At 44.5% G+C, this 26395-nt stretch overlaps 2 protein-coding genes across 3 annotated transcripts in view; both read left to right on the plus strand.

The window, feature by feature from the left end:
- Nucleotides 1-14741, plus strand: part of polr1a (RNA polymerase I subunit A) — a 32553-nt gene extending 17812 nt beyond the window's left edge. Inside the window, exons 26-37 of the mRNA XM_056600045.1 lie at nt 6-106; nt 5774-5967; nt 7034-7201; nt 7687-7822; nt 8549-8706; nt 9089-9200; nt 9403-9531; nt 9659-9934; nt 10959-11159; nt 12603-12720; nt 13182-13346; nt 14305-14741. Coding sequence (XP_056456020.1) covers nt 6-106; nt 5774-5967; nt 7034-7201; nt 7687-7822; nt 8549-8706; nt 9089-9200; nt 9403-9531; nt 9659-9934; nt 10959-11159; nt 12603-12720; nt 13182-13346; nt 14305-14405 — 1859 coding nt within the window. The 3' untranslated portion in view covers nt 14406-14741. The remainder of the gene's footprint in view (nt 1-5; nt 107-5773; nt 5968-7033; nt 7202-7686; nt 7823-8548; nt 8707-9088; nt 9201-9402; nt 9532-9658; nt 9935-10958; nt 11160-12602; nt 12721-13181; nt 13347-14304) is intronic.
- Nucleotides 14742-14960: 219 nt separating this feature from the next.
- st3gal5 (ST3 beta-galactoside alpha-2,3-sialyltransferase 5) overlaps nt 14961-26395 on the plus strand; it is a 29763-nt gene continuing 18328 nt past the window's right edge. The window contains exons 1-3 of one of the 2 annotated variants that reach the window (XM_056600609.1): nt 14961-15214; nt 16520-16591; nt 18210-18330. In XM_056600609.1, coding sequence (XP_056456584.1) covers nt 16560-16591; nt 18210-18330 — 153 coding nt within the window. In that variant the 5' untranslated portion in view covers nt 14961-15214; nt 16520-16559. The remainder of the gene's footprint in view (nt 15215-16519; nt 16592-18209; nt 18331-26395) is intronic. The other variant, XM_056600608.1, reaches the window with a different exon arrangement.

The raw sequence follows: 26395 nt of genomic DNA on the forward strand, positions 1-26395 counted from the left end.
TGCAGGAGGGTTCCTCCTGTTCTCCCAGAAGAAGCTGGCAAAGCAGAGGCAGTCGGAGGGTGGCCAGGGAAGCCAGATCTGCGGCCGAGAAGCTGCCACCATACAGGTACATACGCTGCAATCAGGGTGGGAAATCAGCACCTGCCAAATGCGGGTCGATTGTGCAGATTGACCGATACACCCTGCTGCAAAAGCGCTTAGAAATTGAGCATACAACATTCACAAGCCATCAATCAGTCTGGGCTGTTGCAACACTAAACAACTCCAACAAGGGAAGAGAAAGTAATTCAGGAGCCGGGCTGGTCTGCAGGACACCTGCTCTACCTGCTCTAGCCAGGGTTCGTCAGAGGTGCTGCTAAGACTCTGGTATGCATGTTTCATCCGAAGATCTTCTTATGAAAGCAGGAAGACAATGGCATGTGTCATTCAGATTAGGGTTGCCGCGGTGTGGACATTTTCACACTGAGTAATACGCTCGTGTCAACACCGGTATAAACGGTATTAACTTTGAAACTATAGGTCAACCGCCATCTTCTCCGTCAACTCTCCTCTCACACAATCGGTGACAGCGGCTGGCAGCGCGCCAATTCTCGGCGTCTTATAACGTTCTATATATAATAGTATAATCTAATTTTATGTATCATAATATCACGGCCAAAAGCTCTGTGCGCCTCCCGATGGCCTTATTGCGGGGAGCTCACGTATGGATTGGGCTTCGCGGGGTTTGTTTACAGGCGTTGCTATGGTTACCGGTCTTGTAATGAAGCACGTCAATTCTCGGCGCGACAATTCTCCCGCACAGAGCAGAACTGCGGCCTATTCTACACATTTTAATTTTCTTAATTCTAATTATATTATTCATTTTTACTGAATTTGTTTTTTATTACAAAAAAAAAAACTTGGTTTACTCGGTGTGCAACACCGAGTAAACGGTGTTGGCCTCAACACCGGTAACACCGGTAATACCGTATACCGCGGCAACCCTAATTCAGATATCTTGTTATTAGGGCTGTCAAGCGATTAAAAGTCCCCAACCAATTTTTTTTCTTTCTTTTGGGGAACGCGCTGTCCTCTCAGAATTAATTTGTCATAACACATCTGAATTATTTAGATTTTTATTTAGATTTTTTTGTTGTAAAAAACTGCTTATAAGCAGTTAAATACCAGAAAAGGAGAAGGGCTTTTATTGTGAAAACTGCAGGTGCATGCTTGATCGTCATGAGGAACGTGATGAGGAACATCTGTTTGTTTAGCAAGTGTCATTCAACTTTCTCCTTGCTGAAAGATTGAGCAGATGAATTAAATGATTTTATTCACATTCATTTGGAGTGACTTTTAATCATAAATGCTTAATAAGAGTTACAGCAATATATTTTTTATAATCCAATCTAATGGTTAAGACATGACAGATGTCCTCTGCCCTCAAAGGCATTCAGAGATCCTTATGTGGGCCCCAATGTAAAATAATTGCCCACCCCTGGTATAGAGGCTCTGTCTGTGGCAGTGTCTCTGGCTGATCCTGCCCAGGTCACCTCAATCCCCCAGGCCCGAGTAGCACAGCACATCGTATCACCTTTCTAAGAAGCAAGAGTCTCTTTTCCCACGCTTATGTCATTCATACAGCATATAAGGCAAGATATTGATCACATCTCTTCTAAGGTTTAGTGAAATTGTCCCACAAGACCTACACTTTAGCTATGTGGAGATGACACATTGGAATGTTCGGATTCATTTAAAGCTAGTTTTCCCGGCTAATCAGGTTTATTTATATTTCAATGATTTAAATCAGAAGTGATACATTAAATAAGAACTCTTTGCAGTTTTACATCCTTATTATGGCTCCCCATGGTCAGAGCCATGGTGTAGAGATAGACCAGTGCATCTGGGTAGGGGGGTTCCCGGCACACTAGGGGGAACGTACCATTAAGAGTGGGTGTGCTCGGTGAATCATTTGTATATGTTACGTGACATTGTCGTTATTTTCCCATTTAAATTCTGAAGAGGTTCAATTGATTAGAGCAGGGCTATTCAATTGGCGGCCCCGGCGAACGGAGGAATATTTACTGGCCCTTTCAGTTTTTTTTTAACTCTCTTAAAACGCTCTTTTTTTAACGCTCTTCTTCGTGAGCTTTTGCATTGCTCCTCTCAACTGCTTGGCGCGCTCTGCTTCGAAGTTCGCGCCTAATGTTGTTTTGATGATCGTTCTGCCTGGTTGAATCAACACAATGTCGCTTTCTACTCGGAAAAAGCGAAAAGTATACTCAGAAAACCGACAATTCAATAGCGAATGGACACAGAAGTATTTGTTTGGATTTGCCACTGGGAAGCCTGTGTGTTTACTCTGCAGTGAGTGTATATTGGTGTGTAAAGAACTGAGAAGGCATTTTAAGATAAACCATTCTAACTTCGACACCACTTTCCCACTGGGCTCTGATGCTCGCCACCAGAAGATTTTGGGGCTAACTTGATGCTATGAACAGAGACGCCGAACCCTAACCCTTGTTGAGAACAAGAGAGAGCAACATCAGCATCACTATGAGTCGCCTGGACATTAGGCAAAAAGAAAAGGCTGTTTACAGATGCTGAGACCGTCAAAGAGTGTATGCTTGCATCGATCGAGGAGGTGGTTACAGATGAGAAAACCCGAAACGGCGTGATTGATTCAATCAAGAAAATTCCCATCTCTGACACGTCAACATCAAGGAGAGTAGAGACCCTTGCATCAGATGTTTTTGAGACTCTTTTGGACAAACTCAAAAAAGCGGAGGTGATGTCGCTAGCTGTTGATGAATCAACCGACAGCAGCGATGTAGCACAGCTGTGCCTCTATGTTAGATTTCTTTGATGGCGAGTGCTTTTGTGAGGGTCTACTTGGATTAATTCCACTGGATGGACACATGACAGGTGAGATACTTTTCGAAAAAGTAATTTCATTCTTCAGAGAGAACCAGTTGGGGTTGGAGCTTATCAATATGCTGGTTACGGACGGTGCGCCAGCGATGTCGGGCAGGACACGGGGACTGTCCGCTAGGTTGGCAGATGTGGCGCCACAGCAGAGATCGCTGCATTGTCTTATCCACCAAAGCCTCCTGTGTGCAAAACTAAATGGTGAGTTAAAAGAGACCATGGACTGTCATGGCAATTATTAACTTCATTCGTTCTACGTCTAGCTTACAGCACCGCCTTTCCGCCAGGGAATGCGTTGAAATGATTTTGCAAACTTAAGGAAGAGGTCCTGATGTTTCCCCATAATTCAGAGCAGAAAAAAGCTCACACTTTTCTGTGTCTAACCCTGCGTTCACACCAAAAGATGCATTTGCTGCCCGAACGCGTTGACGCCTGAGTTTTGCGGCGCGTCAAATCAAGTTTTGCGGCGCGTCAAAGGTTTGCGGCGCGTCAAAAGTTGAAATATTTCAACTCGAGCAGCATTTGACGCGCCGCAAAATACGTGAACGCGCCCTTCGCCCGTGCCCGGCAGCGGGCACGGGCATGCCGCGCCGCAAATCAGATTTTGACGCGCCGCAAATCAAGTTTTGCTGCCCGTTTTCTCGGCAGCAAATGCTGCGGCAGCAAAGCAGCAACGCGTCTCTACATTCACTTTGAATGGGATCACGACGCGCGTCAACTTTTTGCATCTTTTGGTGTGAACGCAGGGTAATGGAAAATGCAGAGTTTCACGCAGCCGTTTGATTTTTGAGAGACGTCTTTCACCACCTGAACCTACTCAATACGGAGCTGCAGAGCAGAGATCAAACAGTCGCGCAACTTGTGGAGGGACTCAAGGCTTTTCAAAAAAGGCTGGCACTTTTTTCTGCTGATCTATGTTCTGGAAAAATGCTTATTTTCCCAGCATTGCGCATTGCAGGTCTACAAACCACTGAGGCAATGACAGGATTGATAAATGTATTGAAAACCAACTTTGCAACGAGGTTTGAAAATTTCAGTATCCCCAATGAAGTGATGAGATTTGTGAACGACCCCTTCTGTGTGGACGTTGTGGGGGAGTTTGCAGTGAAAGCAAAGGAGCTGGTTGGGTAATTAAACGAGGCGTGTTAAATGGAAGTCATTGACATTCAGTCATCAGCTGACCTGCGACAGTCATTACAGCTGGCAGGTTCAGAAAAGTTCTGGACTCGTGAAGTCAGCCACCAGAAATTCCCTAATTCAAGGCTTCTTGCACTTTTTGTCCTCACTTTGTTTGGATCAACTTGCAAGTGCGAATCCACATTCTCACACATGAATGCCATTAAAATTAGTAATCGCGCATCCCTCACTGCCGAGCACCTGCACCACTGTATGCGTATTGCCATAACGTCATATACTCCCGATTTCACTGCTCTTGCTAAATCAAACAAATGCCATTTCTCTCATTAGATGGCACATTTGATCAAGAGGGTCACTGCATGCCAGTTAACACTAACTGTCAGCCTATGTTTATTAAATAAGTATTGTTTTTGAAAAGACTGTTGCACTTAAAGTAATTTATTACTATGTATTTTTATAAGCTGTGGCACTCTTGAGTAAACCTAGGCCTACCTGTATTTTGATAAGCTGTTATTGCTACCTGTATTTTGATAAGCTGTTGCACTCTTGAGTTAACCTATAACTATGTAATTTGATAAGCTGTTGCAGAGTTAACCTATTGTCTTTTCCTGAACTGATAAGATTGTTAAACACTATCAGGCAGCAGGGCTCCAGAGTGCGCCTAATTTGGGCGCACATGCGCCTAGAATTCGGGGTAGTGCGACCAAATATTTTATTTGGGCGCACCGGTGCGACTGAAAATGTATCGGGTATAATTATTATTATTTTTTTTTCACAAGCCATCAATCAAACCCTAACCCTATTCATAATATTGTAATAACCACGGAAGAGGCAGTGAATGAAGTATTGATTTATTAGACACCTAATAAACCGTTGGAACACGCAAGACCGGTAACAATAGAAACGCCGGTAAACAAACCCGCGAAGCCCAATCCAGGGGCCTGTACTACGAAGCTCGATTAGAGGGTTAGCGAGGTATGTTGAGCTGAAAGCCTGGGTTAGCTGTACCATGAAAGTCGATCTCTTTAAGCGTCGCTGTATCACCATGGTGATTTACGCTCGCAACCAAACCTGGTCGGGAGCAACTTTTCAGCGAGTCTACCCGGAGATCGGCTACTTATATCGGCGTGCGCAGCTTCCTAGCCCCTCCTCCGATAATGGCGTCACCATTTGTGTGTGTTCCCATGGACCTCGGCGCACTTATCGTACAGGCGTCTCTCTGGAGACAGAGGGTTTTTCGGGACAGAGCCGATCCCTTGGCATTGTCTGATGATATTCTTTATGAGAGATACAGATTCGGCATTTATTTAAGGTATTTATTTAATGGTCAAGATATTATTGATCAATGGCGTAAATATATGTGTTAAATGACCACCGATGCAATATAACATTTGACATATTTATTCCAAATAACTTTGTTGTTGCAAATGAATGTACTGCAATGGGTGGAATTGGACAAAGGATCCTGCGACAAAGCAGGGAAAAGGAGGTGCGATGGAATTGTTTAGTATGCCACCAAATGAAAAATGTCGTGGCACCAGTTGAACATGTTTGTCTTGAGCCCCGGTCTAGTTGAAGTTTTCATCCCCCAGGCACAATGGCTGGTTTCCCGCCCTGTGCATAACGCACAAACGCCATGCAATATTTAAGCACCAAGACCGAGAATGTCAGAGTGCTGTCACGCAGGTCAGGCAGAGTCTCTAACCCCCCCCCCCCCCCCCCCCCATAGCTGATGGAGCGCTGGCGATCCCTGGAGGCGGGCAACCAGCTGAAGTACAGCCGCAAGTCGTCCCGCTGCCCAGAGCCCAGCCTGGGGACCTTCCGGCCCGACCTCTGCTTCGGGGCCGTGTCGGAGAGCTTCCACGAGGTCACGGAGAAGTACATCCAGGCCACGCCCCGCCGCTGCGGCCTGGACTCCGACAGGTGGGCTTCTGTTTCAAGCCGTGGTCGTTAGCGAAAGCCATGCGGTCTGTGGCCGCGTAGACAAATTCTGTCAGCCAAACAATCTTAAGGATTTGCATTATCCAAATCTAACTGGTTATAAAGGCTGCTGTAGCCCATGGTTGAGAACTGAGAAGAGAGAGGCAATGTTTTGAAAATAACCACGGGCAACCCAACACCCTCCCTCCCTCCCTTAACACGTTTCTCTGCCATTGAGAAGTGATGTGTTCATTTTTAATGTGGTTGCTTGCTACTTGGCTAGAGTGAATTAAGCTAGAACGCAGCATGAAGTCGAATACCAGCTGGTACATTTACAATAGGCCTAAAGTACTGTAGGGCGAATGCACAATATCCTGGGTCAAAATGATGTAAATTAAGTGTGTAGGAGTGCAAAGATAGGCTGGACGATTAATCAAATTCAAATCGAAATCGCAAAGTAATAGAACGTGGTATGCAAATCGCAAAGGCTGGGATTAAAGATACATTTAATTTACAATTTAATAGTTACAGTAAATAAAGAAGTTTATAATATAAATTAATCTCAACACATCGGCCTGGCCAAAAGGAAAGAGCAGTTTTTATGTTGACTGCTTCCAATGTTGTGTTGGCCATACTAAAGAATGATTTATTTATTTTTTTGTGAATAATACACAACATAAGGAACTTAATAAAATTATAAAAATCGCACATTAAATCGCAATCGCAATATTGGTCAAAATAATCTCAATTTGATTATTTCCCCAAATCGTTTAGCCCTAAGAGGATTTAGTAGAGGTAGGTGTTTTTAGTAGTGTTTGTTTAGTGCATGTGCTATCTGCATGTTATTGTTACATGCAGATACAAAAATGATGACATGAAGGCAGGCAGATGTAAGAAGATGATGACGATAATGTAAGGTTAATTTTTACATTTCAAAAGGTTAAATCCAAAGACTGCGACAGATAAACACACAAAGGCAGACCAAAGACAAACGGGAACACCATTTTTGACCTTCATCGACGATCAGAGTGGTGATTCTTCCGTGTCTCCCTTCTGCGTGCACGCCCAGCCTCCGCCACTTCCTGAACTACAAGTGGCAGCGGTCCCTGTGCGACCCGGGCGAGGCGGTGGGGCTGGTGGCCGCCCAGTCCATCGGCGAGCCCTCCACCCAGATGACGCTCAACACCTTCCACTTCGCCGGCAGAGGAGAGATGAACGTCACACTGGGTATACCCAGGTACGCAATCCCCCACGCACACAGAGGCAGACACACGCACACGCGCGCGCACGCAAACACACACGCACACGCGTGCACACACACACACACGCACACGCACACAGGCGCACGCACACACACACAGGCACACGCACACACACACAGGCACACACAGGCACACACACACACACGTCACACACACACACAGGCGCACACACACTGACACACAAAGGCACACACACACACACACACACACACACACACACACACACACACACACACAGGCGTACACACACACACACACAGGCGCACACACACACACACACACAGGCGCACACACACTTTTGTTCAGAAGTTTATGATCTCCTACTTAACATGACACGATAATATGTCACTTTGAGTTGTATTCCTTTTCAGGAATAAAAGTGAGAAAACAAACTTGAATCATTTTGTCGCTCTACCATGTTGCCCCGACCTCCCACATCCATCCCTACTTCCCCCCCCAGGCTCAGAGAGATCCTGCTGGTGGCCACGTCCCGGATCAAGACGCCCATGATGAGCGTTCCTGTGCTGGGCCACATGTCGGCTCAGAGCCAGGCCAACAGCCTCCGCAAGAAGCTCACCAGGGTGTGTCTGGCCGAGGTGAGCTTCTCCCGTCGTCAGCTCTATGGAGGGGGAAACCAGCTTCCTGGTTCCACTCTCGTCTTCATAGTTTGGACTAAGTGTTTGAGATGAAGGGTCGTTTGGCAAAGTAACTATTTAACCGGCACTAACCTTACTTCATTTTTTTTAAAAAGAATACGCGTGTTCCTACAAGAGCAATGAATGAATGCCGTTATAATGCCTTGTCATGTCCGGAATCGATAAGTGGATAACCTGTTGTTTAACCTGGTTCTTACCCAGCAGCCACCTCTACACCATCACCATCTACACTACTCATTTTCTTACAATGTCACTCCCTTTCTGGTCTGGATGATCAAACCAGTGTCTCCCCTGGCTTCAACAACAACACATCCGTTCCCATTATAATTTGGCTTCATAACTTTATAACTTTATTTTATTAATTAACGAGGGTGTACATGCCACAGTGTAATCAATAGGAATATGGCACTTTGGACTTTTGAAGTCAATATTCGTTGTTCATGGTTTATGGACTCACAAGTTTATTGATCACAAAGACCAAATTGCCATAAGCTGTAGCCTCGGAAGTCTTTTGGATAAATGCTATGTGTTATAATTGATATTTAAATAAAATTCACTTGAATTGTGTGTGGGGGTGCCTGGATATATGTCCCATTTATAATTTGTATTGATAAGCAGGCCGGATAACCCAAACGCTGAGCACTGCTTGTGTTCTGTTTATCGCAGGTCTTGCAGCGAGTGGAGGTCACAGAGAAACTGAGGATCAAGAGCCCCACTGAGAAGGTGCAGGTGTTCAATGTTGAGTTTCACTTCCTGCCGGCAGAACGCTACCAAGAGGATAAGATTCTGACGCCTCATCAGATACTGCGCTTCATGGAAACCAGGTTAGACGTCTGCAGATGTGCGGATGCTGGTTTTGGATTCCGTTGTGTAAAGCTGTATTCACTACTAGGGAACCCCACGTTCAAAGTACCTCCAGAACACAGTAGTGCTGTATTGACATAAATAACAGCACAGCCCTGTGATTTTCAATAGTTGTCCTTGTATCAGAAATGGAAGCGGTACATTTTGAAAATCTCAATCTTTTGTAAGACGAGTTTAGTCGATAAGGTTAACAATGTTTTGGTTTTATATTCAACCTTGTTGGGGTTCACATTAATCTCATAGTCCAGTGAGTCTCATTGTCCATTAAGAGTACAGAAAGACGAGTCGGGAGCGCTTGTTTTGTCGGTGTAATTGAACCACGTCCACCCTTCTTTGCATCAGGTTTTTCTCCCTCATGCTGGAAGCCATCAAGAAGCGCTCGCTGAAGTTGGCCTCCATCGCCGTGGAGACCAGGAAGGCCACGTCGAAGGACCAGGACGGAGCCGCCGGAGTGGTGGGGCTTCACCCCATGTGTTCATCCAATAGCAGCCTTTTAAATGACCCTGAGATATCAGTGGCTATCAGTGTCGGAGGCTAGCACGAGGTCGAAGGCTAGCCCGGCGTCGGAGGCTAGCCCGGCGTCGGAGGCTAGTACGATATTGGAGAAGAGCGAAACATGGGGATCTGGCTGATTGGAGCGCTGTTCGTTTGTTCAGGCGGGAGGCGAGGGCGGAGACGGAGACGGAGAGGGGGAGGAGCCGGAGGCGCCCATCGTAGACGACCGGGAGAACGAAGGGGACACCGACGCCACGGACGTAAAGCGGCAGGAGAAGCAGAAAGAAGAGGTGCAACACGCACGCACGCACATACGTACAAACATGTACACACACGCACGTACATACACGCACATACACAATTACACACCCACGCATGTAATTATGAATACACACTGAAAGTCTTGTCATCCCCCAGGTTGACTATGACAGTGAGGAAGACGAGGGGGATCCAGAGGACAAGCCAGAAGGGGAGGTGGAAAAGGAGGATGGTGATGATGATGATGATGATGATGATGATGAGGAGGAAGACGGCGGTGCAGAAGAGGCACAGGAAGGAAGTGGCCTCGAACCGACGCCCAAAAAGAAGAGGGGACGCAGCACCATGGACCCCACGCGGGTGACCTCGGTGCTGGCCTCCCAACAAGCCATCGAGAGCTACTCCTACGACGCGAAGCACAGCCTCTGGTGTCTGGTACGCGCCGCGTAGCACATCTCAACACTCCATGGGGCGATGGTCCGTCTTCAGAGGACTCTAGAGGGATGGAGTCTCGTAAAACCCTTAATCCACACAAATATACCACGTCTCGCATGAGAAACACTGTGGCAGTATCTAACACAACCGTGTTCACTCCATAATGGTCTCATCATTTCATTATGAACTGACCGATAAGAGATGACTTCGGACATAATGATGCTCCCACAGTGACGGCGGTTATGCTGTGTCACGTTCTGATGTAGATGCCAGATACATAGTAGATACAGCTTTTTTGTAGCCTGGCACCGCCCACATACCTACTTCCGCTCAATTTTCATTTCACTTCAGTACTTGGTCTGGGTCTGCTTCATATGCATGGGTTCCTTGGAAGCCAGATTTTTGGCGGTCCAATCAGCGAACAGAAGGAGTGGCTGAGAACGATGACGTTAAAGTCAGCTCTCGTTGAGGGACATCTTCACGCACGGTGTTTGGTTTGTTTACAGCCTACGCGCAATGTAATTCCCGGCCAAACGTTAGCGATTGGTGTGGCAGATCCAGAGTGGCTCTTGGCAGATCCAATAGTTTTAAACTTCAACAGACACCCGCCTTCAAGTGAGTTAACGTTTGTCAATTAAGTAGGTCCAGACTCTCTGTACAAATGTAATGAAGTACGAGAGTCTGGTAGGACCAGGCTAGCTTTTTTGCCCACTGCTGCCTAAGGTTCTGAAACAAAGGCTTAGGGTTAGCACTCGCGTCTGTTAGTCTGAACAACTTGCATACAGTGAATGTATTGCTGATACAGCTGGGGTAGGGGTAGAACAGGCAGTGCAAGCTCGATTTTAAAGAAGGCAAGCGAAAATTCCACCCCTCCCTTCAGGCCCCCCTTCAAAGCCAATCCCCTTCAAGCGTTACTAGCTCGCTAGCCTAAGCATCAGACCTTCCCAGCCTTCTGACATGAACAGCCTCCCCTCGCGGTGACCCATGCGTCGACGTCTCATTGCTCCCTCCCCCCGTCTCGCAGGTGACCATCGCCCTCCCGCTGACCAACGTGCACTTTGACCTGACGTCGCTGCTGTCCACGCTGGCCCACAGTGCCGTCATCATGCAGACGCCCGGCATCACGCGCTGCCTGCTGAACGAGGCCACGGGCCGCACGGGGCAGAAGGAGAGCCTGCTGAACACGGAGGGCATCAACATGCACGAGCTCTTCAAGTACAGCGACGTACGTGGTACTCTGGGTCGGCTCTCTGGGCCTCACCGCCGGGCGTCAGGACCAGAACCCCGGAGAGGGGGTCAGCTTTAGGACATGAGGGCGCTTAGGTCTCCACTGTCGTGGCTACTACGAGACATTGCATCTAGGACAGATGAGACTGCAAAAAGACACACAATAGTTGTAGACAGTTTACCTATTTTGATGTCTGTATACACTAGTCTCCTCTTTAGTAAAGTCAGCCCAGAATACAGGTTCACAGAGATATTTAAACAATTTGTCAATGATCAAATCAGGCCGTGTTTACCTAAAGGACAGAGTTGCCTGTGTTCTCATCAAACAGCAACGCATTATGGGAACCAAGCTCCCCTTTGGCCGGCGGTTAGGGTTAGGTACAAAGGTAACGGTAGATAACACTGACAACAGTTGGGGTGGCTGGAAAATACAAGGAATAGTTAATGAAGCTTAGATCATTAAAAGTAAACAACGCATGAATTTATTCATCACAATACATTTGTTTTTTTGATGGGTTCCTTTTTGTCAGCCCTGTATAAATTTATTTTTTTCTCTTGAAGAGCTTCAATTTTAGAAGACTGAATTCAAGAAAAGCTTGCAACTTAAAGGACAAATCCGGTGTAAAATGGATCTGGGACATGTTTAGTATGATAACGAATTGGGATGTTCGTTTGGGAGCAAATGGCGCATGTATACACATTCTTAAGTTGGCTGTTTTTAGCCGTTTCTACCAAAACGCTATCACCTTGGAACGATGGGGGCATGTGTTATGGTAAAAACTAAATCGTTATTTTAAACCACTTAAAAGGCTAGAAGTAGCCCGACACTTCTTGGGTAGTTCAGTAGTTCACCCGTCGACGCCATCTTGTTTTCAAGACTCCATAAGTAGATTGGCGAACACAGAGCTTGCGTGTTGTTGACGGATGGCACAATCTCTGTCTTCGTCAATCTACTTATCGAGTCTTAAGAACAAGATGGTGTCGACGGGTGAACTAGTGATGGTATTGTGTGTTTAAAATGTCCTTTTTAATATACAATCTTTACACTTACAAAGTTATCAATGCCTTTTTTTATATGTTAAGACCCTTATTATACCACCAAAGAAGTCTCCGGTTACTTCTAGCCTTTGGAGTGGTTTAAAATAACGATTTAGTTTTTGCCGTAACACATGCCCCCATCGTTCCAACTTTATAGTGTTTTGGTAGAATCGGCTAAAATTAGCCAATTTAAGAATGCGTATACATGCGCCTTTTTGCTCCCGAACAAACATCAACTCAACAACAACTCGTTATCATACTAAACATATCCCAGATCCATTTTACACCGGATTTGTCCTTTTAATATTGTGAGGGACCACAACAATGCAGACACGGCGATTTTGGGTCCTTAACTCGGACAAAATCGGACTCCTAAATCACTTCTTTATCTTCTGCCATCCAGATCCTTGACCTCAACCGCCTGTACTCCAACGAGGTGCACGCCATGGCCAACACCTACGGAATAGAAGTGGCTCTGAGGGTCATCGAGAAGGAGATCAGGGACGTCTTTGCCGTCTACGGTAAATGATCTCACACACTGAAACGGGCACGCGTGTGGACGCGTACAGCAGTGGAGCGTGAATCCCTGAGATGCCTCCATGTGTTTCTCTGCTACACCATATCACCTCCCTTGTTACACTTGTTCAGAGTTCAACTAGACTCTGTATTGCCACCCCGTCCCACTCCTCAAACTTATTGTATGTTGTACGTCGTGGCACTTGATGTACACACTTACGTTATGTCGTATTTAGTTATACTACTTTAGTTGTGTAGCATCTTATCCTAGCTATCTTTGCTGTGTACGGGGAATGGGTTTACCTAGTGACTGTTAGTGCTTGGTACTTGGTTCTATATACATCCTTTGTGTACCTACAGAGATATATTGATGTTTCACCTTCATTGCCAAATGTACTTATTGTAAGTCGCTTTGGATGAAAGCGTCTGTTAAATGCCCTAAATGTCAACGCCTTGTGTTCTCCAGGCATCGAGGTGGACCCCAGGCACCTGTCGCTGGTGGCCGACTACATGTGCTTTGAGGGCGTCTACAAACCCTTCAACCGCTTCGCCATCCGCTCCAACTCGTCCCCGCTACAGCAGATGACCTTCGAGACCAGCTACAAGTTCCTCAAAGACGCCACTCTGATGGGTGAGTGGAGCCTCAGGCATTATTAGACAGGTTGATTCATGACGACGTGATGTGAGGAAATTGGGGATGGTTGAAGGAAAATGTGGGCAAATCGGTACTTTTCCTGTGTGAGCTCTGCAGCTATATATAGTCTCTAATTGGGACCAACTTGAGCATACTTGTTCCACGTTGGAATAGTTGAAGTCAGCGTTTCTTCCCCATTGACGTCCATTAAGGAAAATAGCTCGGTGAGCACCTGCCAAAAGTGGTCATTTAGAGATTGACCCTGTGACGTCATTTGAGTTATCAACACTGAATTTTCCACGTTAGCTAAGGGGGATGTCCTTGATGGATCAGCCAAGGTTTAGATCCCTGTGCTACTCTAAAGCGTACTGGTTATTGGTTAAATAATTGCGTCTCATTTCCATAATTGTAGTTACGCAAGAAAACCCAACTTTTAAAAACGTGTATAATAACAAAAGATCCCTTTTAACCAGAAATATTTTGTTATTTGCATTTAAAGGTAATTTTACAAGTGTTTTTTTTTTTTTTAATTCAAAACTTTTAACGGTACAGAAAAACGTTTCAGTCAGACCTCATTGGTCCTCGTCAGATACTGAGTTTCACAAAGTTTCCTACAATGGTCGGGGGCCTGTGGTCACAGCAGCCCCATAGATGTTGTCAACATCCTTTCTTCCGGTTAACATATGTGTGTATTGAATTAGATTCTCAGGGACCATTCTGAGAGTGGCAGGTGTATTTTTTTTTGGTGTAGGGCATCATGCAACATTTTGTTGTATATATTGATCTGTATGCGTCACTAAATGTTAACAGTAGGTTGATGTACGTGCACATTGTGCTGATGAGGCTGCGTCACCTTTGTTCTCTCGAATGCCCAAGACAGATGTGTCCTTAGAGAGACAATAAAGGCTTATCTTATCACTCCCACTGACCCACCGTTTCTCTCCCTCTGGACAAGGCGCTCACGACGAGCTGCAGTCGCCCTCCGCTTGTCTGATCACTGGCAAGGTGGTGAGGGGAGGAACGGGGCTGTTTGAGCTGAAGCAGCCCCTGCAGTGAGAGGCCGCGGCCCCACAGAACCCCCCCTGCAGCACAGCTCCTCAAACGCCCCTGCCCGCCTGCGTTTGACCAAAGTGAAAGAACTCTGAAACGATGAACTTGCACAGTTATGTAAATGCAGAAGTGTGTATGTCCTGTTTGCTAAAACTGTGTGTGCTTAACTTTTCCTTTGTGTATATCTAAGTAGTTGTGTTGATTTGATTGATTTACGATTGACTTAGCGACACAGCTGATGGGATGTTGTCCGGGAAATTTTGCACCACAAGGTTTTAACTTCACAAATATGTGCATGTGAACATATTTCAACCGTCAAAATAAACATTTTTATTGAAACGTATCTTGTTTGTTTATTTTGTTTACGCCCTTATCTCTGTGACCTGCGGCCCAAACGGTCTTGGCTCTGGGAGAAATGCTGTCCTGGCAGAATGTTTTATTGTGATCATGCAAAGACCTTCCCAATGATCAATGCAAATAGAAAGAGAGATGGGCCGTACCATTAAGGCACAGTCCTTATCGCAGCGACCTGGCTTCCATTCATGTCGGCGGTTCTATGCTGCATGTCCTCCCCTCTATCTCCCATACATTCCTGTCCATCTCACTCATAAAGCATGCAAATGAAAATAATTCTTAAAAAAAAATAGAAATGAAGAGGGCTTTTATTGTGGCAGCAGAGTAACGGAAGCGGGGCGGTAACGTCTGGTACGCGGCCAATCGGCGGCCGCATACCAAACGGAGCAGTAGAGGATCGCTCAAAGGATCATCAGATGTGGTGGGTCGTCGAGGAGACCTGCAACGTTAAGATCACACTGGTAAGGATCATTCTGTCATCTTCTACAGGCTGTTGTATCTTCGTATTCATGACGGGTGTTGGGTTATTAATACGTTAAAAGCGGGATGCATGAATTCTTGACGGGTTTTGGGGTTATTAACACGTTTTTATCAGGCTGCAGGTGAAACCCCGCTAATAACTACTCTTTAACGCGGAGTGCGGTTGGTCTAACGGCAACGACTTTAAAGGTTAATACAGAGCATGTAAGAAACCTTTATAGAACTGGTTATATATCTATATAGATATAACTGGTTTAAAACCTTATCCTTTATTTAAGGTGTGTATTTATATATAACTGGTTATAAACCTCATCCTTTCATATAAGGTATATATTTATATAAACTGATGTTATTTATGATTTAACAATAATATATATTGATATAATATATAATGATGAAATTACAGAGTTTTGAGGCTAATCTAATCCGAACTGAGGCAGCTACTGAAGGATAAAGCGACCATTGTCAACATATTCACACCACATGTTACAATCTAGCTCAAAATAACACAAAATAAATGGAATATTGACTCAACCAAGAGTGTGGAAGCATGGTAGGGACATAATTGTAAGTGTATATTCTAAGTGTTTCGATGACGATCCGTAAAAGATGAATGAATTTAATCCAGAAAGGGATCAGTAGGCCTACTGTGTTGTGTGGAATTGATCTCTAAAGTATCGATGCCCCATTGTTTTGTCGGAACGCAAATGAAAGGGAGGATATCTGGTCAACATACCAGGACTTAAAGTATTTCATCCTGAAGGCTCAATGAGACTGAGTTCCATGATGATCCGCATTAAGAGCCGTTCATTTCTAACCTCATGAAACGGTCTGAGATCCTCAGAGAACTGAGCGGTTAAATGTCTTCAAATGTCTTTACCAGATAGTTAACCTGTAGGGATCGGTCCTCCTGTCTTGTCCAGATAGTTAACCTCTAGAGATAGGTCCTCCTCTGAAGTTAACCTGCAGAGATGGGTCCTCCTGTACTTTCCAGATAGTTAACCTAGAGATAGGTCCTCCTCTCAAGTTAACCTGTAGAGATGGGTCCTCCTGTATTTATAGTGTCCGTTCTTCCTCTCAGGGCTTTGTTACGTAGGTTGACAGCTTTCTCAGTATGGTGTTATCTCTAATCTTGGCTGTAACAAGAACCCTTGTTTTGCGTTTAACACGATACCACTTGTTGTGATCCTCTTCTTCTTCTTCTTTTATCCTCTTCCTCTGTGATCCTCTTCTTCCTCTTCTGCGATCCTCTTCCTCCTCTGGGATCCTCTGCTTCCATGGCTCAGAGGGAGGGCTGCCTCGATGTTCTGCTGAAACTGGGTCGCGATGAGGTGGCCCAAGCGCCTGGGCTCCTACCGGTAAGACTACGGAAGCAGGACTCCAAGGCAGGGGTTGGTCTGGGACTGTGGGGAAACTTGACTCACAGACGTGAAGCTATGGTTGAGCGGTGTGGTTTACCGCACCGTTCTGTGTGGAGTATGAGTATGTGTGTGGTTTATGTATGCTTATATAATATATATATATATATATATTTATTTATTCATTAATATTTGCGTTTATGCACTTTAATATAATGTGAAGTACTATGCCACTCTGTAATTGATATTGTTTATACTGTCTGTTTTGTTTGCCCTGTTTGTTCTGTTTGTCTTTACTTTAGCATTTACTTTAGCTTCTATTTTAGTTTTCATTAGTGCTTTGTATCTTGATTGTGTTGCATACAATTCTGAGTTATCAACTGCTGCTGGGCTGCTGTAACAAAGAAATATACCGTCCGGGGGATGGATAAAGTTGTTATCTTATCTTGATAACGAGGCTCCGTGGCTCGTGAGGGCTGCGTGCCACGAGGAACTCAAACCTGCATGAGAAACATGATCTTTATCGCTGTGTGTCCGAGCCATCAGGGCTTCAGAAAGGCTGATGCTGGCAATGCTCTTAAAGCTCTTGATGCTCTGGACAATTGTCCACAGTTTCTGGTTGTTAATGCAAACTTAGAAGGAAGATTGATGATGAACAGAAGGTGCTACACCGTTGCAAACGAGAATGCAGTTTGGTGAGAGGATCTTTATTTATTTTTAATCAGCACTGTCCATTATTCCCTGTAAAAAGATGAGGAGCTTTCATGGTGGTTAGATCGTAGACATTGTTAAATAAATTAAATTTGCAAACAGGGCTTTAGAAGTTTTGGAATAGGATTAGATCAGGATTAGTTCAATTTAACATCAGAATAGGCGATATTTGATCTCACAATGTTTTGCCATTGTTCACCCGATTATCGTACATGACCAGGATACCACCTGCCGCTCTTTTCTCCCTGTTCTTCTTGGTGCTTTAAAACGTAAACCTAATATAATGTAAAACACAATAGATGAACAACTGTACTTCCAAGTTAATTTGGACTGACCCTATTAAAAGTTGTCTGTTGAGGGTTATAAAAGTTTAATTTAAATGTTAATTTAAACAACTTATAAAAATAATTTGCAATTTTATTGTATTATAAAAAGCAATCAAGTAATCGATTGATCAATAAACCATCGAAATAAGAAGTTATAGGTTGCAATCCTAGTGTATACAGTTAGACAAGATAATGCTAGAATCTCTCTGTCTATCTCTCTCTTTCTCTGTGTCGGTGTGTGTCGGTGTGTTGGGGCTTTTTTGTGTGCACCCATGTGTTTGGTGGCAGACAGAGACATATAAAGACATCTGATGCGCTGTCTCAGAGTGGTGTCAAGAGAGACGTGTGTGTGTGTGTGTGTGCGCTAGATTTGCTTTTCCTAAGGATTGTAGGGGTAATGGGATTAACATGTTGTGTAATTGGAATGGTTTGGACGAAATGTTTCATAAAACTGCTAGTTTCACAAATGAACGAAGTACTTAAGTTTGCTTAAAGTGTGTGTGTGTGTGTGTGTGTGTGTGTGTGTGTGTGTGTGTGTGTGTGTGTGTGTGTGTGTACGGATATTTTTTCCTGCTTGCTAGGCGGCTGTTGCTTCCTGTCGTGATCTTGGGTTTCGTGAGTCTGGCGATCGTCTCTCTTCCGTTATTTGACACGGAAAGCCCCAAGCCTCTTAAGTTGCACGTCGACCCTGCACACCAACAGGTAAACCCAAAGATAACAGTTTACAGGCTCAATTAACTCAGATTCACCTTGTTGTTCCTTGTCAAAAACAAACATAATAACAGAAGTTGAAAGTGGCCGTGTCAATTGATTGATTAAATGGAAAGGGGGAAACAACACATGGACCAAAAACATGGAGGACAAACACACAGGACTACAATATTGAGGAAAAAGGGGCATAAAATAAATAAAACAAGGGATAAGTTCCCAGACAATAATAAAAACATAACAACTGATGATTGTGTTCTGACTAGGGATGAGTCGGTGGCGACCGATTCGTTACAACGAACGAATCCCGAACGTGAACGACAAGAACTGGTTCCCCAAAACAAGAAGAACTGGTTCTTTGATTCTTTTTTTTTAACATAAACCAATAATATGGTCACGTAAATAAAATATACAAACGAACAGAGCTTCGTCTCCCCGGGACTTATATTGATTGAGTCTACAACGTTCTCAAAGATTCAGCCAATGAGAGGTAGCAATGGTGTTGCAATGGCACCTGGGTAAACAAATGACAAGGCGGTACCGTCGAATATGCGCGCTTTCTCTGTCTGACGTATCTTGGGTCATACCATTCGACATGGGGCCACTCATATATCCCCCTACATTTTTTCAAAAATAGGCTTGACCTCCATCTGTTTATTGGATTAACGCATTTCCCAATCCCAGGAGTCTTTGCTCCATTCTACGTCAATTCAAGAACAAACAAAGAAATTAAACTGCAGTTCGTATTTTTTATTATTATTTATAGACACCAAATGACGTAATCTGACGTAACAAACGAATCAAACGAACGAATCAAACAAACATCGTTATAGTGAACTGAACTGAAAGAACTAGTTCCCGGAAAATAATCATTTTGCCCATCCCTAGTTCTGACTGTTGTGTGTGGATAGACTTAAGTCCCAGGGAAGTCACCAGGCTTTATAAAAGGACAAACATAAATAAGACCACAACCCTGACACTGTATCAGCTTTCCTTTTGAAGACGTGAGGAATTTACACCATTCTGGGTCTCTGTCTTCCAAGCTGGTTTCAAAACAGTCCATATCTCAATATGGACCATATAAAATAGTCCGACCTCTATTCTAATGACGGGGCTCAAGAAGATTTCTACTGGTGGCGATAACACAAACACAAGTTTAAACCAGCTGAAAACTTTTTAATTTGGTGGCCCCCTAACGAAGAGTCTGACTCAGACCAAGGGTGGATCCAAAAGTGCTGTTGTAGTTCTGCTTCTTGAAGCATTTTTAACAAATTAGGCCGTTTTAGAAATGAAATGTCTTCGCCTTGACAGTACCATCTAAATGTTACGTGATGGTGCATTTGCCAGTTTAACGCTGTCTGGAAGGAACCCTGTTTTTATATTGATGCAACCTCGGAAAATATGACCTTGCATCCACATGATAAATGGTCTCATTCTGTGATGAAGTGTATATTACCTTATGGAATCTCACCTTGGCTTGGTAACATATCAGTTACGTTGAAATCACAAATAAATTGACATCAAAGTGATATTTGTTCATTAACAATAATGCATGTATTTTCATGTGGTAGCCTTTATGTCTAGGAAGATATCCCCTTGGGACAAATTAAATATAAAACTATGTAAGAAAAAGGCAAAAAAAAAGGTTTAGGGTTGTAGATTGTAAAACTGCATGGACCTTTCCTCGAAGTTGTGGGATGGTTTTGGTAGGATATATTCAGCACATGGTAACACACATTGCAGGAAGACAGCAATTTAAATTCCAGTTGGAAGGAGCTTCCCATACAGAGTGCATCATTGTTTTTTGTGCAATCTTTCACCTTAATCATTAATGTGTGCCTTTTTTAATAGGAATGTCATAATATAATAATAATAATAATACATTTTATTTGAGGGCGCCTTTCATAGCACTCAAGGACACCTTACAGGGCAGTGTTTAAAAAAAAAAAAAAAATCAACAATCATAAAAAGAACAAGATACATTGAAACAATTTACACAAGTGGGGTGAAATGGGTGGGAGACAATGAATTAGATTGAAAATGTCAGTTTAAAAAGATGTGTTTTTAGACGGGACTTAAAAGTGGAGAGAGTGTCAGAGTTACGGATGTCAGGTGGGAGGGTGTTCCAGAGGTGGGGGGCAGATCGGCTGAATGCCCTGGACCCCATGGTGACCAGGTGGGCGGGTGGTACAGTGAGTTGAATGGAAGAGGAGGACCACAGAGTGCGGGTGGGTGTGTTGGCGTGCAGGAGTTCACAAATGTATGGAGGGGCGAGGTTGTGGAGGGCCTTGAAGGTGAGGTGCAGAATCTTGAAATGGATGCGGGCTTTGACCGGGAGCCAGTGAAGCTGCTGAAGGACAGGAGTGATGTGATTAACGGAGGGGGTTCTGGTGATGATGCGAGCGGCAGCTTTCTGGACCAGTTGAAGCTAACGGATGGACTTGAGGGGGATACCGAAGAGGAGGGAGTTACAGTAATCGATGCGGGAAGTGACCAGGGTGTGAACAAGGATGGCTGTGCTATGGGGTGTGAGGGATGGGCGGAGGCGGTTGATGTTGCGTAGATGGTAATTGTCGTGGCAATTTCTCTATCAGGGTTTGCGTCTAAGACAGATGAGATATTTAGATGCAAAAAGCACACAATACTGTTGACAATAAGTGGTCATGTATATTTGTAATAAAATTACGAACAAAGATACATCACAACATGCATCAACAAACAATAAAACAAGCAAACATTACAATAATCTGAGGCCTCAGATGGGAGCTTCTCTTTGCGTGTTACTTCATACTCTAAAGGTACGCTCGGGAGAAGTCCACGGAGTGTTCGAATCCATGAGTTCTTATTAGAGATAGGCCGATATGCTTTTTTCAGGGCCGATACCGATACCGATTATTAGTAGTCAAGGGGGCCGATAACCGATATTTGGAGCCGATATTAATTTACAGAAAAAGGAAAAATATTGGGGTCAATTTTGAATAATACAAACTCCAACACTTAACTTCATTTAAATGCCTTTAAGCATATGTTTAATTAACACCACAGCTTATCACAACAGCAACATAACACAATTTAAACAAATAAATGGCTCCCTAAAATTTTCCTGAACTGAACTGAAATGTTAATTCTTTCTTTTAAGTTCAAACAAAAACAAAAAGTGCAGGGTGTTCTAATGAAGTTAACTGAACATTTAAATAAATAAATATTTCCCTGAAGTTTAAAGTAAATAAAACAGAACTCACAGAAATGTGAATCTAAAATCGATTAGTAGTCCCAATTGAGCAGCACCAGATTGTGGTGCAAAAAGCAGAGTTGTTCAGCATGCTCTCCAGTGAGACGGCTTCTTTTGCTCTCGTAAATTGCAGAGACTTCACTGAAGACGCGCTCACTTGGGACTGATGAGGGTGGTGCACAAAGAAACTTTCTTGCTTGTTTTGCAAGTAGCTTGAAGCGCCCTTCGTTCTGTCTCCACCACTGAAGTGGGTCCCCTTTACGCCTGTCGATCACTGGCTCCTTAAGGTACAGATGTAGCTCATCCACAACGCAGCTACTGGCCAGGAGATCACCAGTGTGAGGTGCCAGCAGAGAACTGAACATCTCATCAACACGGCTGTTGAAGGATGTGTGTTCTCTCCGTTGCCTTTTGTGGGTGTTTCCGTCATTCTCGTGGGTCCCATATGCAGCTGCCTGCTCCTCCATACTGGCTCCTTCTGTGGCTGCCTGCTCCTCCATACTGGCTCCTTCTGTGGCAGCATGCACCTCTCGAGTGGTCTGTTGTGTGGCAGCGTCCTCTTCCTCTTTCAACCATCCTTTGGCCTTGCTCAATGTCATGTCAGAGGAGAATGCATGACTCTTATAACGAGGATCTAAGAGACAGGGCAGCACCACAGTTTTTGTGTCTTCTACTTTTGAGAAACGTTTGTCGAGGCTCTCCCTCATGGCTTGCCTGAGGGTTCTGATGCCTTTTGTGGAGGGCCTCTCATCATCTTGAAGAAGCATCTTCAGCACAGTCAGGCATGGAATGATGCAGGATGCTGATGAGTTGCTCTGGCTCACCTGAAGTGTCACTTCCTCTATTGGGAGAAGAGATTCAATTAAATTGGACACAAGATCCCACTGGTGAGCAGTGGGACCTGTAAATCCTTCGTGTTCACCACAGTAGATGGTAAGCGCACGCTTTTGCTCCAGCATTCTTTGCAGCATGCGGAGCGTTGAGTTCCACCTAGTTGGAACAGCCTGGATTGTGTTGTGCTCTGGCAGGCCAAGTTCCCTCTGAATGTCTCACAAACGCTGTTTGGGCAGAATGGAGTGGTGGAAATGTGTGGGACACTTCTGAAGAATTGCAATGACATCTGTGACGGCTCTTTGACTTGCCAGACCTTCATTCACCACAAGTTGCAAGGTGTGCGCCGTACAGCTGAGTTCAGCGAGCCTCATTCCCTTCACAATATTTGCTCCGCTGTCTCGAAGCACTAGTACTACACGGTCTTTGCTTATCTTCCAGTCCTCAAGCATATTGAGGAATGTCTCTTTCAGGTATTCCCCAGTGTGGGACCCATGCATCGCTCTTGTATTTAAGATGACCTGCTTTCTTGTCCATTCAGCGTTGATGAAATGGCATGTCAGGCTCATGAGAGACTCTTGTCACACCAGACCAGCAGTCTGTGGTGAAGGCGAGAGAGTAGCCAGCATTCTCTGGTTAAATCAGGACTTTTATCTTGTCCACAATCTTGTGGTAAACTTCTTGCAGCTTCTCAGTTCGGTAATACTTCTCACTTTTCAGTGCATATCGTGGCTCTGCTGCAGCCATGAGGCGCTTAAAGCCAACATCAGACACCACCGTGAACGGCTGGTTGTCAGTGACTATCATTTCTATGACTAGTTTGTCCATTCGTTTCGACCTGTTTTCTGAGTTTGCCCACTTTCTTTGTTTCTGAAACATGTCCTCTATTGTTGGCTGAGATGAAGTTGCCTCATCCTGATGAGATTCAGATTCCCGTTTCTTCTGTGCTGTTTCATGCAACTCCGGGTGATGAATCCTAAGATGGGACCACAGGTTTGAGGTATTTTTGTTTTTCCCCGTTGTTGCTCCCATACTGACACCTTCATTGCATGCATTACAGACTGCCTTCCCTGGTGTTGGTTGAGTGTAATACTTCCAAACTGCACTTTTAGACTTAAGTCTATCCATCTACAATAAGGGTTTGAAAAAACGAGAGAAAGTTAAAAGTGGGGCCACATGCTGACATATGCTCAGCTCATCATGCTTAATTTACTACAGCATTTGGGAAGCCTGTAGTTTACTTTATTATGTAAATGTTATATTTTAGGCTGCTGCATTATTGACGATTAATGTAACTATAGCTGAAAAAATAGTACAATAGCAATAGGAGAGACTATTCATCCCTGAACACCATGCAGTTCATGTAGGCTTCATAATGCAGTTACATTATGTATTAAGTCTTGAACAGCAATATCCTGCTCCTCTCCACAAAATACTTTCAAAGACGGCTTCAGGACATATATTATATCTCACAATATGTCATTTTCTGCTGCTTGGGATCTCTCAATCAACACAGAAAAAGGTAAAGTAAAATAACTTGGTAGTTAAACAGCCATTATTGCCCGACAATTTTCTCACAGACAGTGCTTTGCACACACACACACACACACACACACACACACACACACACACACACACACACACACACACACACACACACACACACACACACACACACACACACACACACACACACACACACACACACTATTCTCTAGCCATCCCCTCATCGTGCTTCCCTGCAATAATACTAACTGAATTTTACACACACACACACACACACACACACACACACACACACACACACACACACACACACACACACACACACACACACACACACACACACACACACACACACACTATTCTCTAGCCATCCCCTCATCGTGCTTCCCTGCAATAATACTAACTGAATTTTACACACACACACACACACACACACACACACACACACACACACACACACACACACACACACACACACACACACACACACACACACACACACACACACACACACACACACACACACACACACATTCTTACTTTTATCACTGACTATTTCCCTATCAATATTATCAGCAACCTTGTTTCAAGTGATTAAACCGTTAAAAAACACTAAATAGCCTACAGCATCTTCACTTTAATAATCAGTGTTTATAATAGGAACAGACAGCTGCTGCTAACGTAGTGGGCCTCACAGTAACGTTAGTAGTAGTGAGTTGTAGTTTCGCTACAGTCTGCTGAGCGTCTAGAGCCAGAGAAGGAGAAAGCGGACCGCTGGGCTAACGTTACGCTAAAAGCTAATCAGCCTTCCCTTCACCTTAGGGCTCGAGGCGTCTCCATGGTTACGCAGTTGAATAGCGCATTACACAGTTGTAGAAGTATAACCAGCGCTTATCGTGCTTCCCTGCAATAAAACTGGACTGAATTGAGATGATTAGGTTTTTACTCTCTCACTCACACAAAGACTTGTACTATCACAGACTATTTCCTTCCATATCGATATTATTTGCACCTTTGTTTCGAGTGATTAACGGGCTTGCCTGGACGGACTGCAAGCGAGCAGAGCTGCCGCTTATGTTTATATAACGTTAATGGGCTCACAGTAATGTCACAACTAGTTGTGAGTTGTAGAGGACTGGGATGTTTATTACAATTTCGGGAGAGTCTGCTGCCTTAACTTACCTCGAAATCAAACCAGACGGACCCTTTTCTCCTCTCCGCCGTGTGTGTGTGAGCAATGTGCATGCACAGCTTTCACTGCTGATTGGCTGTTACCCGTCGTGGCTCTGCGTGTAACCAGAGTGTGTAACCAATCAGATGGTGCTGTGGGTGGGACAATGCTGGAGACAGCGTAGTGACAGCAGACAGAGAGGCGCGACTGCGTCAGAGCCAAAATAACCCAGTTTTAAATTGATCTCATATCGGGCGTCGGATAAAAAAAAAAGGCAGATGCCGATATGCGTCAAAATGCTGAATATCGGCGCCGATAATCGGCCCGGCCGATAATCGGTCGATCCCTAGTTCTTATTCACTTTGGTTGGGTTCTGGAGGGGGTGTGTCCCCCAATAAACCAAAAGCCTTTGTTTACCAGATGGTTATCTTTACAATTGAAGCTCCCCTGGATGCCATTTGGAGGGGTCGGCGGCCGTGCCATGTAACCCTTTTGCTTCGTTGACGCTAGCCAGGAACTCGAGGAACAGGCCCATACATCAAAGGATTGCATGGCAGATGATTTACAACACACGAAAACATAGGAAATATAGGCAATAAAAATGCATCATACGACCCTAGAAGGTTCACACTTTAGATGACCCATAAGGAGAGTAGAAGGCAGGCAATATATGCATCACACAAAATAGTAACAAAACTTAAGTTCATAGATAGACCAAAAACGTAACAACGTGTAGATTTTATGCTTGGAATGATAGTGTGCCGTCGAGGATGACACCCAGACTCTTAACCTGAGGGGAGGGGGAAACTGAGGTGTTATCGATAGTGATGGACAAGCTGTCAGGTTTTGTCTGGGTTGATTTGGTGCCGATGAGGAGAACTTCTGTTTTATTGATGTTGAGTTTGAGAAAGTTGCAGGTGAACCAGGTTTTTATTTCAGAGATGCACTCAGTAAGGGAAGTGAGCGGGAGAGTGGACGAGGGCTTGGTAGAGAGGTAGAGCTGGGTGTCATCAGCATAACAGTGGAAATTAATGTCAAATTTGCGGAAGATATTGCCGAGGGGAAGGAGGTAAATGATGAAGAGTAGGGGCCCCAGGACGGAACCCTGGGGAACACCTGAGGTGACGGGGGAGGTGATGAATTTAAAAGACTTTAGTTGGACAAATTGAGTACGGCCAGAAAGATAAGATGTGAACCAGTCAAACGGAGTCGGTGATGCCAATGGAGGATAGTCTGTTGAGGAGCGTGGTGTGACAGATGGTATCAAAGGCTGCACTCAGGTCCAGGAGGATGTTTCAGTGTTATAGCCTAGAAATCGA

Source organism: Gadus chalcogrammus, chromosome 10 (genome assembly GCF_026213295.1).
Source record: "Gadus chalcogrammus isolate NIFS_2021 chromosome 10, NIFS_Gcha_1.0, whole genome shotgun sequence".
NCBI lineage: Eukaryota > Metazoa > Chordata > Actinopteri > Gadiformes > Gadidae > Gadus > Gadus chalcogrammus.